Source organism: Dermacentor albipictus, chromosome 8 (genome assembly GCF_038994185.2).
Source record: "Dermacentor albipictus isolate Rhodes 1998 colony chromosome 8, USDA_Dalb.pri_finalv2, whole genome shotgun sequence".
In the NCBI taxonomy this organism is placed as follows: Eukaryota; Metazoa; Arthropoda; class Arachnida; order Ixodida; family Ixodidae; genus Dermacentor; species Dermacentor albipictus.
In genome coordinates this window covers 131,206,469-131,224,018 of record NC_091828.1, presented here as the reverse complement: position 1 = coordinate 131,224,018, position 17,550 = coordinate 131,206,469, and the positions used below count along the sequence as shown (strand labels likewise).

Here is a 17,550-nt window from a genome sequence, read left to right as displayed (position 1 = left end):
AACTAAAAAAAAAAGCTAGTTTATCGTATGAATCTTTTGAAGCATTCTTTTTTTGTTATCTTACAGAGGCAAGGAGGAAAAGTTATGCCGTCTCCCACCTGTACTCTATGTTTACCTTTCCTGCACCGCTCCTCCTACTCTAATCTCGCTATTCAAATGCAAGACATTCCCAAATTTTGTTTTTTTATATGTATTTGTTTTTATCTATTCACCACCAATACAAGCACTTTGTGACTGCTGAAAAAGCAGCACAAGTGTTGGAACAGATGCAGAAGCAGGGAACAGTGAACAGGTTATAACTAGCGCCACTCTGTCCATACATTCAGTCCCTAGTGGCAAAAGGGTTGAACTAACAAAATGGTTGAGGCATAGCGGAGAAGAGACATCTGTACAGGTCTGAAGCTCAGTAGGTCGTGGTGAAGGGTCAATTGCCGTGGGCAAGTCCAGAGCAGTCCAAAGATTCCCAACTTGGGCGTTGATTGTCAGGCACTAATCTGCTAGTTACTCGATTCACTGGGTTACCGGTCTGACTCTTCCATCATTTATTGTGTGGCCGTCGTGCTGTCCTGGTATCGATGGCGAATGTGCTTCGTGCGTGGAGGGGATGATAAGGATGAATTGCAGCTGATCCCTTTGTCATGGGCGGACTGCTTTAAAGTGCCCTAGCTGGAGAAAATAATATATACATGGCAATAAAAAATGGGCAAAAAGGAAAAAAGGGTGGGTGGGGAGAGGGCTGACCTCGGCTCTTCTGACGTTTTGACGTTTATTGATGTTGAGACACTTGATTTCATCTGTTCTCCTCCGAATTGGTCACTCTGTGCTGTTGTCAAGTCATACAGCACCACTGAGCCAGTCAGTCTATTATGCGCACCGCATCAGACACCACTGCACCCCATTCCGGCACTGGTGGTAGTAGCTGTGCACTCCACTCTCCCTGCGGAAATGTGGTGCCCTCTCTGAGTCGTGGGCACAAACCAGCACACTGGGAGGACTGTGGTGTTCCACATTTTCCTCCTCCAGGCCACATGCCTGACATGTGCGGTCAATGAACGGGTCGAAGTGGCGCCAGTACCCAAGCATGCACAGTGCTCATGCCTTAAAGAGGACCACACTGCCACCGCTGTTACCGTACAGCTCTTCCATTCTAATGTTGGTCTTCTGAGAGCTGCACATTCGCGAGGTAGATTTCGCCACCATTGCATTCCACTATCTCATGATATCCTCTTCATACACCCGTGTCTGCATGGCCACTGTACACTTGGATTCCTGGTCCTCGTGTATTAATTTTGCAAGAAATCTATATTTGCGGTGCAGAAATTGAACCTTCTTGCACCATTTGGTTTGCTTGCCTGTTATGCAGGTGTATCATGCAGGGAACGCACAAGAAGGCAATGCCACCTAGAGGAAATTCGGGAAGGCCTCCAACATGCAACAGAATGGTGCCTGCGCAGTGTGTTTGGCTGCAATAACAACAAAGCCAAGTGGACGATTGAACCATATCATATTCCACTCAATTATTTGGCTCTGCTGGAGCCAGGGCAGCATTCTGGCTTGCTGGCATGAGCTTTATACGTACACACAATAGCATTCTTGCCGAGGAACTGTGCATACAGCTTGTTTGCGAGACACCAGCTGGTTTCTGTTCGGGCGCTGTTCCTGCGGTGCAGCAAAAGTGGTCTCGCATGCTATGTAGCGCCTGTTGCCTACCGTCCAAGGAGTTCGCAAGATCGAGTCTCAAGTGCAACACTATGCCTTACTTTTGTTTTCAATGTTTCATTTTCAGAAAAAATTGCCAATCCCAGTGCTGGTCCAGCCAGTTTAGGATTTGGAGCAATTTTTGGAACTGGACAAATGTTCTGGAGCAGTTTAGGAGCAGAAAAAGTTTGTCATTTTGAAACACTTGGAGTAGTACAGCAGTAATCTGCAGCCATTTGGCAAAGCTTGTCATCACTGACTGTTGTGCAATCAGGTGCTGCTCAACAGTGAAGCAACTGACACAAAGCCAACAGCAAGCTTGCCTAATTCCCACAGATGGTATACCATGTACGGTATGTTGCAAACATCTTTATTTGGGTCCGCAAGGAACTTAATTTTGTAAACAAATAAGTTTTTGCAGGTTAACGAGAACAAAGATACGTGCCTGGGCGCAAGACAGACATAAAATTACAAATGAGGTACAACAATTTGCGTCGTCAGGCACAAGACAAAAATTGATGGAAAATGTCTTATGCACATTCCAAATGACAAATGTGCTTTGATATGCTTTACCGCACTAGACAGAATGTGTATTACGCCCAATAACAATGCTAGAAGCTCAACAAGAGACTATGCTTCTATGAACGTCGCCAAGCTGAAATGCCTGCGTACGGTGTGTCGCAATCTTTACAGATCATGATGGTGGTGAAGAACGATGTTCGTACCATTCTGTACATCACTTTCGTTGTGAGGCGGTTTGTCGGCTTTCCCTTTTGTCATGTGGCCTCTGCGAATAGATACGAGTCGATTTGGCGTAAAACCATACTTTTGTTGCCGATACAAGAATGATATTTCGAAGGACTACTCATTAGGCCTAACGACCAAGGCAGTACGTGTGCCATGGCAAAAATTGACTGATGGCCGATGTGACTGGCAATCTTTCCATGAACTGTCACGGAAAGCTTGCCACTATGTTCATACGAGCAGCTAAACGGCGATTGGTTCAGAGATCATGTATATCTGTTTTTGACAACTGTTGAAGTTCCGAACTGCGTGCATGAACATGCGTATGTGATATGATCTGCGTGCCTTCCAGTGGCTAATCGGTCCTATGTCTTCGCACATATAGGAGCACTATTTTCGTCGCCATTCCCTTTGTCGGCGTTAAGTATATAATTGTTTCGATCAGAGTTGATGACTCGGACAACCCCTGTATTAAGACGGGCGTGCTTCATAATCAGATTGCGGTATCGCCACGTGAGAACTATAGAATTAAATTTTCTTTCGTCCCGAAACACAGAAGAAAAAGAAAAACAAGCACCGTGGTAAGGCTGTGTGCTATGCATTGAACTCAGCCCAGTATTTCACGAAAAACACGAAAAATATAGTAGTAGATAATTGAGTACAATCAACGCCCAATTTTTCGGACTCCCTGGGGCCGCAAGAACATCCAAAAAAACGAATGCATGCGCCCTTTACTGCCCACAAGAGCTCAAATTGCCACAGTCACGTCCAAAAAAGCTCTGAAGCCCTGCCAGTGCACTTATTAGGCGTATCGGCGTTCATACTGCGACAGGAGACGGCAGGTGTAAGCGTATATAATTAAGGAATAAATACTGTGTTCCGCGACAATTGCCTCTTCCCATTTATGACATGCTTCACCGAAATACTTTATGTATGCTTCGCCCTGTAACCCTAATGTATTGAGCCGAAGCTGACTTTTGGAAACCGGCATTATGCAACGTGTTGTGCTTTCCGAGCTTCGCAGCCATATGTGAGGATTACAGAGGCGGAGTCTGCGCCATTGTTAACAGCGGCGAATTATTTTAATGGAGAACACGGCACCGAACCGCAAGAAGCTTGGCAGCGAACGTTGAAGTAGGTAGGTCTAGCACTGCCGCGGTGGTGGCTATGGCTGCCAGCAGATCTGCGTGCAAGAGCGCCTGTTCGAGGCAGCGAAATAATCAAAATGGCAGCGGTGTTGGCTTCGATCAATGCCGTTTCGGAACAGCGGTCATGGGAAAAAGTTAGGAAAATCGGACAGTGAAGGGTACTCCCGTCTAACATTGCGGACGTTCTTATATATTGACTCTACAGGGACTACCGGGGCAGTGCATGCCGCGAAGGCGTCCGGAAAATTGGTCGTTTACTGTAGTTGCTCATAATCCTACTGCAAACATTGCGTTGCCGTGAAAACACGAAAATACCGCACTTTGGTGCAGTTGGCGCAAATGGCACTTGAGTGGACACAGCCAAGAGCAGGCAAGTCAAATTGTAGCAAATTGGCACAGTTGGACCACCACTGCAATCCTTGTTCTATGTCAGTCCTGTTTAAATTAAATTATGCGGTTTTACATGCCAAAACCACTTTGATTATGAGGCACGCTGTAGTGGGTTCTTTAACATGCACCTAAATCTAAGTACACGGGTGTTTTCGCATTTCATCTCCATCGAATTGCGGCTGCTGTGGCCGGGACTCGATCCCGCGACCTTGTGCTTAGCAGTCCAACACCGTAGCCACTGAGCAACCACGCCGGGTCCGATCCTGTTTCAACTCTGCACTACGCTGAGCTTAAAGTGATGTTCCCAGTCTGAACCACATCACCGGTCAACGTAGCCCTCGCACAAGGCATGCAAGGCCATATGTGGGAGCTTTGTCTAGTGCACCTAGAAGCAAGCAAACAATCCAACACGAATGAGCTTACTTGCACAGCTCGGCACATTACATTTTAAACATTGCACACGAATGCATTGCAAAGCCGAGGCCACATTTTGTATTGTACGCATTTATCGTTTGTCATACCATGGTGCTATAGATGACTATGGCCTGCGAGCAGAATACCGAGCACAATATACTAGGCGTGGCACTATTTATGACAGCCTGTGTTTGTATGTAAACTTTATTTACTCTTTTTGAGCAAACATTGCTCTAGATTTTTTAAAACCTACAAAACTGTTTCTACAGTATTTTTTATTATTGCATGAAAAGGAGTAGCAGTCAACATGATAGGGAAACTAGTATATGTTTCATTTCAATAAACATGCCACAAACAATGCCTGCTGTGTTGATTCACTTACTATAGTACGTCTGCAACAGGTAGTAGGGTGGAAATAATCTCCGAGGGTGCATTACATCAGGCCACCCAGGCTTTCACGAGCAAACTCTCCGTGACGCCACCCTCTTTGCCATGAGACCCTATAATTGGTTGCGGGTAGGGTTTATTGACTCGACACTTGTTTGTGCACTCTGGGCACATTTTCTCCCAACATGCTACAGCAACGTCAGTAATTTATTGCAACACTTTGTTTTTGCTCTAATGTGCAACTGCGGCAGCTGCACATTGCAGCCGCATCCGTCGCCTTTTCGGAACAGTGTGCACAGGCACAGTGGAGGAAGACACAAACTCACTGCGACGTTATCACTTATTGGGCCGACTGTTTCTGCCTTTCAAGTTTAATGAGTTGCTACTTATTATTTATCCTAGTACACACAGTGCCTTTATGGCATTACAGCTACACTCCCTCTTAGTTTTCTCTCCCTCTTCCGAGGCAATATCCGACTCTCACTATAATGGCTTGCAAAAACACACACAAGGGCCACATTCCTTACATCGGCCGTTTCGTTTATTCAACCATTATTACACATACAACACACAGAAAAGAAGAAAAACAAAGACTGCTTGTCCACTTCTTGCATCTCTTGTTTCTGTTTTGTGTAGCAACAAGAAGAGATTCATTGTGTGTACTGTTCGCATCCTTTTTTGAAGGAACAGCGGTGGGGAAAATAAAATAAAGCACAACACGAACATGTCACTCATGAAGGTGAAGGTATCAGCCTAGTTGCACTTTGCAAGGTGACGACAGCAGAAACAAGATTTTTCAAGAGTTTGCCACAAAGAATGTCTAAATTGGAAAGGGCATGTGCCAGTGATACGGCACACATGCAAATATTTGACATGAAACTAGCATGCTTTGACAATTTTACAGAGAAAAAAATAAAGCACTATCAAACGAGTCTTTTGCGTGTTAGCTATGCAAAGGAAAGGGAATCAAACACTTTGAATTGCGGGACGTCAATGAATCAGAAGTGTTGGAAATCTTGTACTTGAAGAAACCAGACCTTGCTGTCATGCCTGTATTCTGCTCTCTTTGAAACAAAAGTGGATGTGCACTTTTTACATTTGGGGCTATATATGCACGCACATCACAGGCACAAAAATGCTTTGGAAGAGCAAAGTGAAAACTTCATTGAAATGATAAAATACCATGACCAAGACGTTTATTCTAATCTCGAGTGTCCCACATGAAAGGTTATAATGAGAACTGCAATAACGCCCTTGAGGTAGACAAAACAAGTCGCAACGTGTTTGCACTGAATAATAAGCTCCAGAATTTACAGAAAAAAACAACTCTAAAAAAAAAAATCAAAGAAGAAAAAGGAACCTACTACGTGCCAGTAATTTTGTTTCAAAATTTACTGTAAAAGTTACCAAGTATAAGATAGATGTGTTGAATATTGATTGCATTCAAAACTGTTGAAAGGCATAATGCAAAGTGGGCCCGCACACACAAGCACACACAAAGTACTACAAGAGCCCTAGTCATGGGCATCAGCTGCCGTTTACTTCTACGATACACAGCACACACAAGAGAGGCTTGGAGTGACAAACAACATGGTTCGAATTGTCCGAGCACTTAAGAAAAGAATATTGTAAACATCCAAAGAATCAGCTGCACCACAACAGAAACCACAATTCCCAAAGCAGTGCTTGGGAGTATGGAGCTTTTGCGAAGCACAACAACAGGATTACTCTGCACAGCATAACTGAAAGCCATTCAAAGAGGTCTTACTGGGGTTTGAATGAATGGTAACACACACAATGTGAAACAGAACTGGTTATTGACAGTGCTTCAGAGTTGCCTCGTGCCTGCCTTAAACAAAGCCAATGAAACCCAAGTGAAAAAGCACAGGGTCTTGAGAGGCTGACGAATATGTCCTGTTATTAGATTCATCACTTGCATTGAACCTGTCTCCCAGCATGAGTGCAACATAAAAACGGGCATTTCGACAAAAACCACATACAATGCTGTCCTGGGTGATGAACACCTTGCAGGAAACAGAACGGCCATGCTGACAAGTTAAAACAAAAATGCCATGCAGCTACTGTCAAAGAGTGCGGATATACAAGCTCATGTCTACTGAAAGGCGAGCCTTTCAAAAGCTGGGAAAGTGTTGAGATGGGGAACACAACTAGCAACTACCGTGTTCGAGAAATAAAGAAAGAAAAAGGAGCTATCTAAACTTTATGCCAGGCGGATGGATTTGACACTTATCGCCCGAGGCTTTGACCACTTTATCAAAAACGCGTGCAGCGTGGGAAAGTAGAAGCTGCTTCAGGGTAAAAGTGAGTTGAGAGCGACATCTGCAAAAGAGGATGGGGGGGGGGGGGGGGGTCCGGCGAGAACTAGGGCCCTCCACAACTGCAATAAAGTGTTCAGTTGTCAATGATGTGAACAGCAGACATTTGGGCTTCACCTTTCCCTCTTTTCGACCATCTCTATATGCTTCATTTCCTGTGACTGCAAAGTTGGCCTTGGTCATTAAAGCAGCCAACAATAAAGGAATAGAAGAAAATAACTGCTTTGTTTTGCTCAGTACATGGAACTACATAGTTAAAAGTTGAATAGATCTTCAGATGCAGAGGGAAAGGCAGAACTGCTTGGACAAGCTGAGACAATAAATATGTACAGTGCGAAAAAAAAAAAATACAACTGAGCTTGTGTGTATGTCACCATCGTGCGACAGAGTATTTTAGTCTTTGGCGACATGACTGACTGCCTGAAGTATCCGGCTCAAGAACTATCCCATGTCATTTTCCCACCATTTGCCACAGAGCACAGGTGGCATATGCTTTGACAGACAACTCCCCTCACTACTTTTTTCCGAAGTATATTAATAAACTGCTCTATCCAGGATGCTTATAACACTAAAGTTGCCAACTTTCAAAAGACTTGTGTCAGCTGCGGCCTTGTACAGTGCTAAAAAAATACTGCCAGCCAGAGTAGATAACCATGTACTCAAAATTGCATAAACATTCGGGGAGCCTCGCTCAATGATGCTATTGGAATTTACACGCAAGCATAAGATTAAAAATGACGATTTATTGGCAATTGGCAAACCTTGTGTTTTGCACACCAAATAGCTTCTAGAAGGCAGACCGAATCCAGCTTTCACGTGTTACACGAATGGTATGATTGAGAACACAAGACATACCGTTCCAAAGCCGTGCTTCCTGGCTCTACCGCATTCTGCAGAGACTCTTGCGACCTTACCCAATACGGCTTGACGCGATAGATTTGTGGTGCAGTTCTTTCCAGTCATGCGTAACATCCAGAAGACCAACCAATCCACCACTTTTATTTTTTAATTACTCTATACATCAGTGTGATGCTACATTTTTGCTAACAGAAAACACCACACTGACTTGCCCTAAAGCTTAACGAGGCAGGAAGATGCCCTTTGCAGAACACTCAAGCTAATAAACAAGACAATGTTTCTCTCACCACTAACTGAAGCCAAGTCATAGGGGATCCCTTGCTTTCCAGAATAATCTGTCCTTAACCATCACTTCCAGGCATTTTTCTTTTTCCTCTACCATTCTTTGACTGACCGAGACAATGCACGCTGAAGTGGTGACCTGAATTGAAACGTCACAGCACTAATAACAAAATAATAGAGACGACCACAAAACACAAATGCTAAAAATGCGCCTTGGCAAACGACAACGGAAAAAAAAAAAAAGGAAGGGAAAAAGAAAGGAATACAGGTTAACAAACGAAGGCCGACGCAGCTTAAGAAGGGGAGAGGGAACCGACCAAATTTTAGGAGGAAGAGAAATAATGATGATGTTGCAATGGCAATGTTAAAAAGGAAAAGAAAAAAAAAATCGCTGACTTACTCACTCAAAAGAAAAACTTAAATTACGTTGACACTGAGGTCACATTACAGTGGCCAAAACATGGGGATGTAACTGCGCCGCCAACCACCAAAGTGGAGAAACCGAAAAGGAAAGAATGTGGGCTAACCCGAGGATCAGTGAGTGATGCCATAACTTCAATGGAGGGCAGTGGATGCACGCAAGCTTCAATGCAGGATTGGACAGAAAAGGAAAGTGATGAATGGCTACAGTGGCCAGGTGACCTTGGCATGTATAAATGGGTAACTAAAAGGAAGTTGCACGGCTTCATACATTCCTTTTTTTTTTTTGCCAAGTCAAAATAAAGGTTGCGAAGAACTGAAATGTGCTTACAATGTTAAACAGAGCGAAACATAGAAATTCATAGCCAAGAAAGAACAACAATAGAAGCAAAGCAGATGCAGAAAGGCCCCCAAAAGTGTCTCGTCCCGTAGGGTGACAAAGCATGGGTGAGAGGTACAAGACAAGGTGGCTTGCAACGACATCTGCATGGCCAGTGACCAAGATGCGAGGTGTCAACCCACATGTCCCTCCCGCTGCCCCGTGAGAACGCGAGCGGCACAGAAAGTCTCACCATGGATGACAGAACGGGTGCAAACTGGGCACACATACATACACTTTATAAGGGGAGTGGCGAGTAATGCGGCGATGTAAAGAGAAAAACTTCTTGCATTTTCCCCACCCATACATTTTCCTTTATGTGCTGAGTGACAAGTAAGAACTAAATGGGAAAGTCGAGGGGGAGGGACGGGACAGCTTAAAAAAAAAAGAGAAACAAAAAAGAAAGAAAGAAAAAGCCATATGATGACAAGTCAGGGAGCGACAATGAGGGTGGTGAAGCTTCGACGTTGCACTGGTCAACTGCTGCCGGCGACAAGATTTTTTCTTCTCTTGCCCACGTCCCGTTGGCCCTCATTGTCCCTCCCCACCCGGCGTAGCTGCTCCACTTGAGGGACACCTTCAGTAGGGAGTGAATCTGTTGTATCCACTCCGGTAGACTGCCGTCTGTGAAAACAGAGACAATGTGCACATCAAATGTCGGGCTACCAGCTGTGATTGCTTGCATACTCTCTCTTAACAAAATCTATCGAATCACCGGATGAGACACCTACACTCTGTCTCGCGAACTCCATGCAGTGCATAGAGAACCATGGGTCACGTTAGCCAATCAGAATAGAGAAGCACAAAAAGGGCTCCTCCACTGTCCGCCGACAAAATGGAAGCGCCACGGAACAATTGGTGGCACCCAATGAGTGAGCCCTTTCCCCTTCACAGACCAGGTGGCCGGCTCTGGTAGGCGATTGGCCGGTTCGAACCCTACCCTAGCCTTTGCAGCACTGCAGAGTTGGTGAGAGAGTACAGGAAAGCTTTCCAAGAATAGCGAGACATGACAGAAAACACCATTCAGGGGGTGCAAAACATAGTCGGGGGTTGCATCAGCTTTTAAGAGAAGAAAAATAAAGTTTTTAACAACTTCCAAGGCCCTGACAAAGCATTTTCAGGGTATAAAAAGCAGCAGTATGCGTGACAGCTGGAGAACACCTTTTTCACTGCATAGAAGTGCAACAAAAAGATGCAAAAAGTAGGCAATAAGTAAACAAACCACCATTAATGGCCATAAACAGCTTAATTAACTCCCTGTCACAAAGCTGCTAATCGAATTGAATTGGCTTGACTTACAGTATGTGTTTACGTGGACAGCTGTCTTAACGAAAGCCAGTAAGCTTAGTTGAAAACTGGAATTTTTATATTCAAGGGTTCCAAGGATGGGCCTGATCCCTGGGCTCACGGCTGAGGGACACCCACCGTTTGGCCATGAGTGACTTGTGCAAGCTTTTAGAGGACGCACAAGGGGTTTTCTCCTTAAATTAATGTGCACGTCCTCAGCCACTGAAGAAAAATGCCTTGTGACACATTTTCTTCAAAAGATAGAACACACTTGAGTGAAAGCAATGCCTCTCCATTAACTTCAAATTCTTTTTGACAAGGACCTGTAGAGTTAATAATGAGAATGTTAAGTGTCCAATGTTTTGCTTTCCCCCTGAACGCTGATGGCAGTGCCCAGTCTTTCTTCCTGCTCTAGTGGCAACCTTTCAAGACTGGCATCACATTAAGGAGCTGGCGTATTACAGGCTGCTGTCATCATAGGGGGCTAGGTGCGTGCATGCTTACTCATCAAGTTCAAATTATCCGGTGACGGTCAATCTTAGGATCAAAATACGTGAGGTTGGGCTCATAGAAATGCATGGGCAGTGGCTAGGACTTCAGAATTGAATTAACTGAAAAAGGTAATTAACAGGAGCCAAATTAACGAGTCTACTGCCTTATCAGAAACATAAATGGTACCAGAATATTATTAATGCCTTTCATTTTAAGATATTTCATATTGTTACGTAGGAAGACACAGACGACAAGCTATGTACAAATATATTTACAAGGAAAATACGCTGCGCTTGGCCAAGAGGCAACAGCCCGCGCTAGCTTCTAAATCGTCGTCGTCGTCTTCACACTGCTGGCCTTTCGTGATCGCACATATTGTGCCGTAGCACTACCCCCGGCTGCAAAAGCGCCGTCCCGGAGCGACTAAAGATCGGACTCGGAAGCAGTGTAGTAGGCCTTGAGCCTACTGACGTGTACGACATCACTAGATGCCACAGGAGAGGACGAGCTTGAGCCCACAGGAGCAATTTCGTAAGTCACAGGCGTCACCTGGCGCAGCACGCGGTAGGGCCCTGTGTATAGCGAAAGAAGCTTCTCGGAAAGTCCGACGTGACGAGAGGGCGACCACAGGAGCACGAGCGCACCAGGTGAAAACTGTACGTCACGATGGCGGGCGTTGTACTGACACTGCTGAGTGGTCTGTGAGGCCGTAAGTCGAGCACGGGCAAGCTGGCGTGCATGGTCGGCGAGGGCGATGGCGTCGCGCGCATACTCGCTTGTTGAGACCGCAGCAGGAGGAAGTGCTGTGTCTAGGGGCAAGGTAGGTTCGCGACCGTACAGTAGATAAAAGGGAGAAAATCCGGCGGTGTCGTGCCGGGAAGAATTGTACGCAAATGTTACGTAAGGGAGGGCAATGTCCCAGTCGTGGTGGTCCTTGGAAACGTACTTGGCCAGCATATCGGTAAGAGTACGGTTTAACCGCTCTGTCAGGCCATTGGTTTGAGGATGGTATGAAGTAGTCAGTTTGTGTTGAATGGAGCAGGAATGCACAATGTCAGCGATAACTTTCGAGAGGAAGTTTCGACCACGGTCAGTAAGCAGCTGTCGCGGGGCGCCATGAAGCAAGATAATGTCACGCAAGAGAAAGTCCGCGACGTCAGTGGCGCAGCTGGTAGGGAGAGCCCGAGTGATAGCGTATCGGGTGGCGTAATCAGTCGCGACGGCTACCCATTTGTTCCCAGAGGATGACGTGGGAAAGGGACCGAGCAGGTCTAATCCAACACGAAAGAACGGTTCCACAGGGACGGTGATCGGCTGGAGATGACCGGAGGGTAGCACCTGAGGTGTCTTCCGACGCTGGCAGGGATCACAGGCAGCAACATAGCGTCGAACGGAGCGAGCGAGACCAGGCCAATAGAAGCGGCGGCGGACGCGGTCGTACGTGCGGGTTACCCCAAGATGTCCTGCAGTGGGTGCATCATGCATCTCAAAGAGCACAGTCTGTCGTAGATGTTTTGGCACGACAAGAAGAAGATCAGGGCCATCAGGGAGGAAGCTCCTTCGGTACAGAATGCCGCCCTGGAGGACATATCGGCGAACGGATGCGTCGGTAGGTGTAGAGCGCAGACGCTCGATGAGTACTCGCAGAGATAGGTCTCGGTACTGCTCATCGGCGATGTTAGCGAAGGCAGACACAGAGAAAATGCCGTCGGCGGTACTACTGTCGGCGCCGTCAGGCTCGTCTACCGGGTAGTGAGACAGGCAGTCAGCGTCCTTGTGTAGTCGGCCAGATTTGTAGGTGACAGAGAACGAATATTCTTGGAGGCGTAAGGCCCAGCGACCAAGTCTTCCTGAAGGGTCTTTCAATGAGCATAACCAACAAAGCGCGTGATGGTCTGTGACAACGGAAAAGGATCGGCCATATAAGTATGGGCGGAATTTCGCAACCGCCCAAACTAGGGCCAGACACTCACGCTCAGTGATGGAATAGTTGCGCTCCGCGGGTGAGAGGAGCCTGCTGGCGTAAGCGATAACACGGTCGTGGCCACGCTGGCGTTGTGCCAGTACTGCTCCAATTCCGTGACCGCTGGCATCAGTACGGACTTCGGTAGGCGCAGAAGGATCGAAATGGGCCAGAACGGGAGGCGTTGTGAGAATGTCGATTAGATGAAAGAATGCAGAGGCCTCGTTATCGCCCCACTGGAAAGGAGCGTCTTTTTTCAAAAGGTCGGTTAGTGGTCGTGCTATGGCGGCGAAATTCCTCACGAAACGGCGGAAGTACGAACAAAGGCCGATGAAGCTGCGCACATCCTTGACACACTTCGGAACAGGGAAGTGCGTAACAGCATGGATCTTGCCTGGGTCCGGTTGCACTCCGTTCGCGTCAACGAGATGTCCAAGGACGGTAATCTGGCGACGGCCGAATTGGCACTTCGATGCGTTCAGTTGCAGACCGGCGCGACGAAAAACGTCCAGGACTGCAGAGAGGCGCGCGAGGTGCGTAGCGAACGTTGGGGAGAATACTATGACGTCGTCCAAGTAGCACAAGCACGTGGACCATTTGAAACCGTGAAGAAGGGAGTCCATCATGCGTTCAAAAGTGGCAGGAGCGTTACATAGGCCGAACGGCATCACCTTGAATTGATAAAGACCGTCGGGTGTTACAAAGGCAGTCTTCTCGCGGTCGAGATCATCCATGGCAATCTGCCAATAGCCGGAGCGAAGGTCAATAGAGGAGAAATAGCGAGCACCGTGGAGGCAGTCAAGGGCGTCATCAATCCGAGGTAGGGGATACACGTCCTTTTTGGTAACCCAGTTAAGGTGCCGATAATCCACGCAAAAGCGCCATGAGCCATCCTTCTTTTTTACCAGCACAACCGGTGACGCCCAAGGACTACATGACGGTTCAATAACGTTCTTGGCAAGCATTTTGCGAACTTCTGCGTGAATAACTTGACGCTCAGCTGGTGACACTCGATACGGGCGGCGATGAATAGGAGGGGCATCGCCGGTATTAATGCGATGTTTGACAGCTGTAGTTTAGGCTAAAGGACGATCGTTAAAGTCAAAAATATCGTGGTAGGAAAACAGAACGCGGTAGAGTTCACGAGCGTGCTCGGAGGGCAAGTCGGGGGCAATCATTTTCCGTAAGTCAGCGATGGTACAATTTGTCAACTGCGATGGGAGAGGAGTATCGGATGAAGTGTCGTCTACTGCAATGGATGCTACTGAGTGATCCTCGAATGAACAAAGCTGGGCCAAAGACATTCCACGTGGCAGCACTTGTGTCGTCAAGCCAAAGTTGACCACTGGCAGGCAGACGCAATTCGCCGTAATAGATAAAACTGTATGGGGTACTGTGATCTCGTGTGTAAGGAGGACATCTGGCATAGGAGCCGCGATGTAGTGACCGTCGGGGACTGGTGGGGATGACACTAGGTCAACGTAGGTCAGTGCCGAAGGTGGCAAGCGAACGAAGTCGGCGGAACTGAGGCGACTGGGGTGTGGTTCAGCAGGATCCAGAACAGGCAGGTCAAGGAGGAGAGTACTGGTGGAACAATCGATGAGAGCAGAATGTGCGGAGAGGAAGTCTAAGCCGAGGATGATGTCGTGGGGACAGTGGGCGATGACTGTGAATAGCACGATTGTTGAGCGATCGGCGAAGGAGACGCGGGCGGTACACATACCAATGACGGGGGCTGTTCCGCCATCGGCGACACGGACAACAGGCGTCGTGGCGGGCGTGATAATTTTCCTGAGCCGGTTACGAAGGTCAGCGCTCATTACGGACAAATGCGCCCCAGTGTCTATGAGAGCAGACACAGAAACACCGTCGACTTGCACGGCAAGAAGGTTCAGATGAGTGGGCAAAGTCAGTGGAGGATTTGGCGGCGTAGGGGGCAATGCAGCGTCACCTCGAGGCGCTGCATCGTCTAGTTTTCCGGCTGGGAGCGGCGTCCGAAGGGAGTCGGCGAATAGGAGCGACGGGGCTGGGGAGAGCGAGATTGTCGTCGTTGGGGCGAAGGCGAACGAGAATAGGGGCGGTTCGTTGCAGGAGAATCAGTGGCGGCATTATCGGAGCGTGCCGCATAGGGACGAGAAGGGCCACCTGAGGGGCGAGAGTAGGCAGTATAAGTAGACCGGATCGGGGAACTCCAGCGACGACGACAGTGCCGAGAAATGTGCCCGATGCGATGGCAGTGGAAACAAATAGGCTTGTCGTCAGCAGTGCGCCATTCAGATGGGTTGCGGAAACGTGGTGGGTAAGAAGATGCGGGACGGGGCGAAATCGAAGAAGCCGGGCGGGTATCAGGGCGATGGGCCGAGCAGATGGTGTGAAGACCCATGTTTTCCCATGAAGACCCATGTCTTCCTACGTAACATATTTGGTGGAGGTGGACGTTCCCTGTACCTCGTCACGGAGCTTCGCAGTGGACGGTACGTCGAGCCTACCTTCATGGCTCCCGGCGACGCCCACCCGACTCCACCGGCTCCGACACCTGCTGCCACTTCGACGACCTACATCACCCTCTCCGCTCCCCGTGATCCTGGCGTATTCTCGGCAAAAGATGGGGAAGACGTCGAGGACTGGATCAGCCTTTACGAACACGTCAGCCGCAATAACCGGTGGGACCCAACTATCATGCTCGCCAACGTCGTCTTTTACCTCGGTGGCACACCTCGAGTTTGGTATCGGACGCACGAAGATGAGCTGACCAGTTGGGATTCGCTTAAGCAAAAGCTTCGAGACTTGTTCGGCAACCCCTACGGTCACCAACTTGCCGCGCAGAAGGCGCTTTCCGGTCGTGTGCAGACGTCAACGGAGCCCTACGTCACGTACATTCAGGACGTCTTGGCTCTGTGCCGCAAAGTTGACACCCACATGACTGAGTCAGACAAGGTTTCCCACATCCTCAAAGGCATTGCCGATGACGCCTTCAACTTGCTCGTTTGCAACAACGTAGCCACGGTGGATGCTGTTATAAAAGAGTGCCGCTGCCTGGAACTCGCCAAAAGCCGACGTATTGACCAGCAGTTTGCCCGTCTACCCAGCACCTCCACCAAATATGTTACGTAGGAAGACGCAGACGACAAGCTATGTACAAATATATTTACAAGGAAAATACGCTGCGCTTGGCCAAGAGGCAACAGCCCGTGCTAGCTTCTAAATCGTCGTCGTCGTCTTCACACTGCTGGCCTTTCGTGATCGCACATATTGTGCCGTAGCAATATTGAAAGGGAACTGATTTGCGATATTCGGTGTTTCAGTGCTTGAATTTGTAATTTGGCCTCACTCTGCAATCTACTGGCCCCCTGTAGTTAGCTCTGATGGACACCTCAAGAATCCAATACCCATATGATCAGCAAATCATCTTTCTATAGCTAAGATGGTTGAGCAGCTGCTCCATAAATGCATTGCTTCCAGGATCAATGCGAGGACCAAGGCTAATTTTTCAACTACAGTCAAACCCAGCTATATCGAACTCGCGAAAAAAGCCTATCAGATCGACAAAGAGCATAATTCGATATAAGCCAGCTAAATAATTGGATGTCATAAAAGCACATACCATTTAATGAACCTAGCTTAGTTTCGCATGAAATAGTCCTGCATTTTCTTCTGCTTGAGCAATTTCACTGCCTGCAACGCACGCACTTTTCTACATTGTCTAAGGAGTCTGTCGAAGCAGCTGAGGCCGCAACCTTCCACATTCCTGCAGAAGCACCCGACTAGTGCGAGCGCATCGATCACTTCGGAGGATGTGGGCAAAAGACCATCGTTGCTTTCCTCATTGTGCCCACTTTCACTTGTGCTCGGTACGATGTCGGCAATGTAGTCTTCGTTTTCGGTCTCTCCCGTCGTCATGACACCATCACTTGCACTCACAAACTCGTCCACCGTTGATTTGTCAACAGCTTCCGGAAATTCTGACAGCTCGCTCCAAACTTCAGCACCACAGGCAACGACTTCGTCGCATTCATCACAATTTACAGTCATCACCGAGCACGCGGAAGCCGGCACGGCTGAAGCAATTTCGGATGAACCACTCATACACAGCCGTGCATACGTGTCGGGCGCCACGTCCATCGGGTCGCAAGTTTGGCCAAATTAACCCTAATCTCCCGCTTAGTCTTCACGATCGTGCTGAGAACGCTCCTCTGAATCTTGCACGCCTAGGGGACATCCGACTTCTCACTGCGTTCAACCCAATTTATGATTTCAAGCTTCACAACGAAAGGCGAATTCTGCCGCTTCATCACGCCAACACTGCGGGAGAAGGCCCACAAGGGCACACACAATGAACCAGAAAAGCAGCGAGACAACTCGCACTTTCGCCATCTTGCACGACGAGGGAACAAGAGCCTCTGATTGGCTGTCTGAGCAAGCGCTGTGGGTGGGCCAGGATCATTTTTTGCAGGGGGACGTCGACGGCTCGTCCGAGGCAGCGTGGTTACAGTAGGGAGAGCGGCTGGATGGAGCCCCGTCTCCAGGTTTCCCCGCCACCGCGAGGGAAGGCCAACTTCTGGGGCCACTTTTCCGGTGCTTGACATTCTATATATCGGTAGTCGCTGCTATTTTTGTTCGATGTAAGCTTAATTTTTGCTATATATACTCACTGTAACTATACAGTGTCCAGAAATTGTTTGATATATCAAATAATTCTATGTAAACGGGTTCGAGTGTACAAAGCTTTGCTTTCTGAGAAATCCGTACAAG

The 17,550-nt window shown here is 47.9% G+C and overlaps 1 protein-coding gene across 5 annotated transcripts in view; it reads right to left on the bottom strand.

Moving 5' to 3' along the window:
* Positions 1-5,300: 5,300 nt before the first annotated feature.
* Positions 5,301-17,550, bottom strand: part of LOC135898265 (RNA binding protein fox-1 homolog 3-like) — a 571,669-nt gene continuing 559,419 nt past the window's right edge. For all 5 annotated transcript variants that reach the window (XM_065427120.2, XM_065427119.2, XM_070524467.1 and 2 more), the window contains one exon: positions 5,301-9,680. In XM_065427120.2, the coding sequence (XP_065283192.1) occupies positions 9,636-9,680 (45 nt within the window). In that variant the 3' untranslated portion in view covers positions 5,301-9,635. The remainder of the gene's footprint in view (positions 9,681-17,550) is intronic.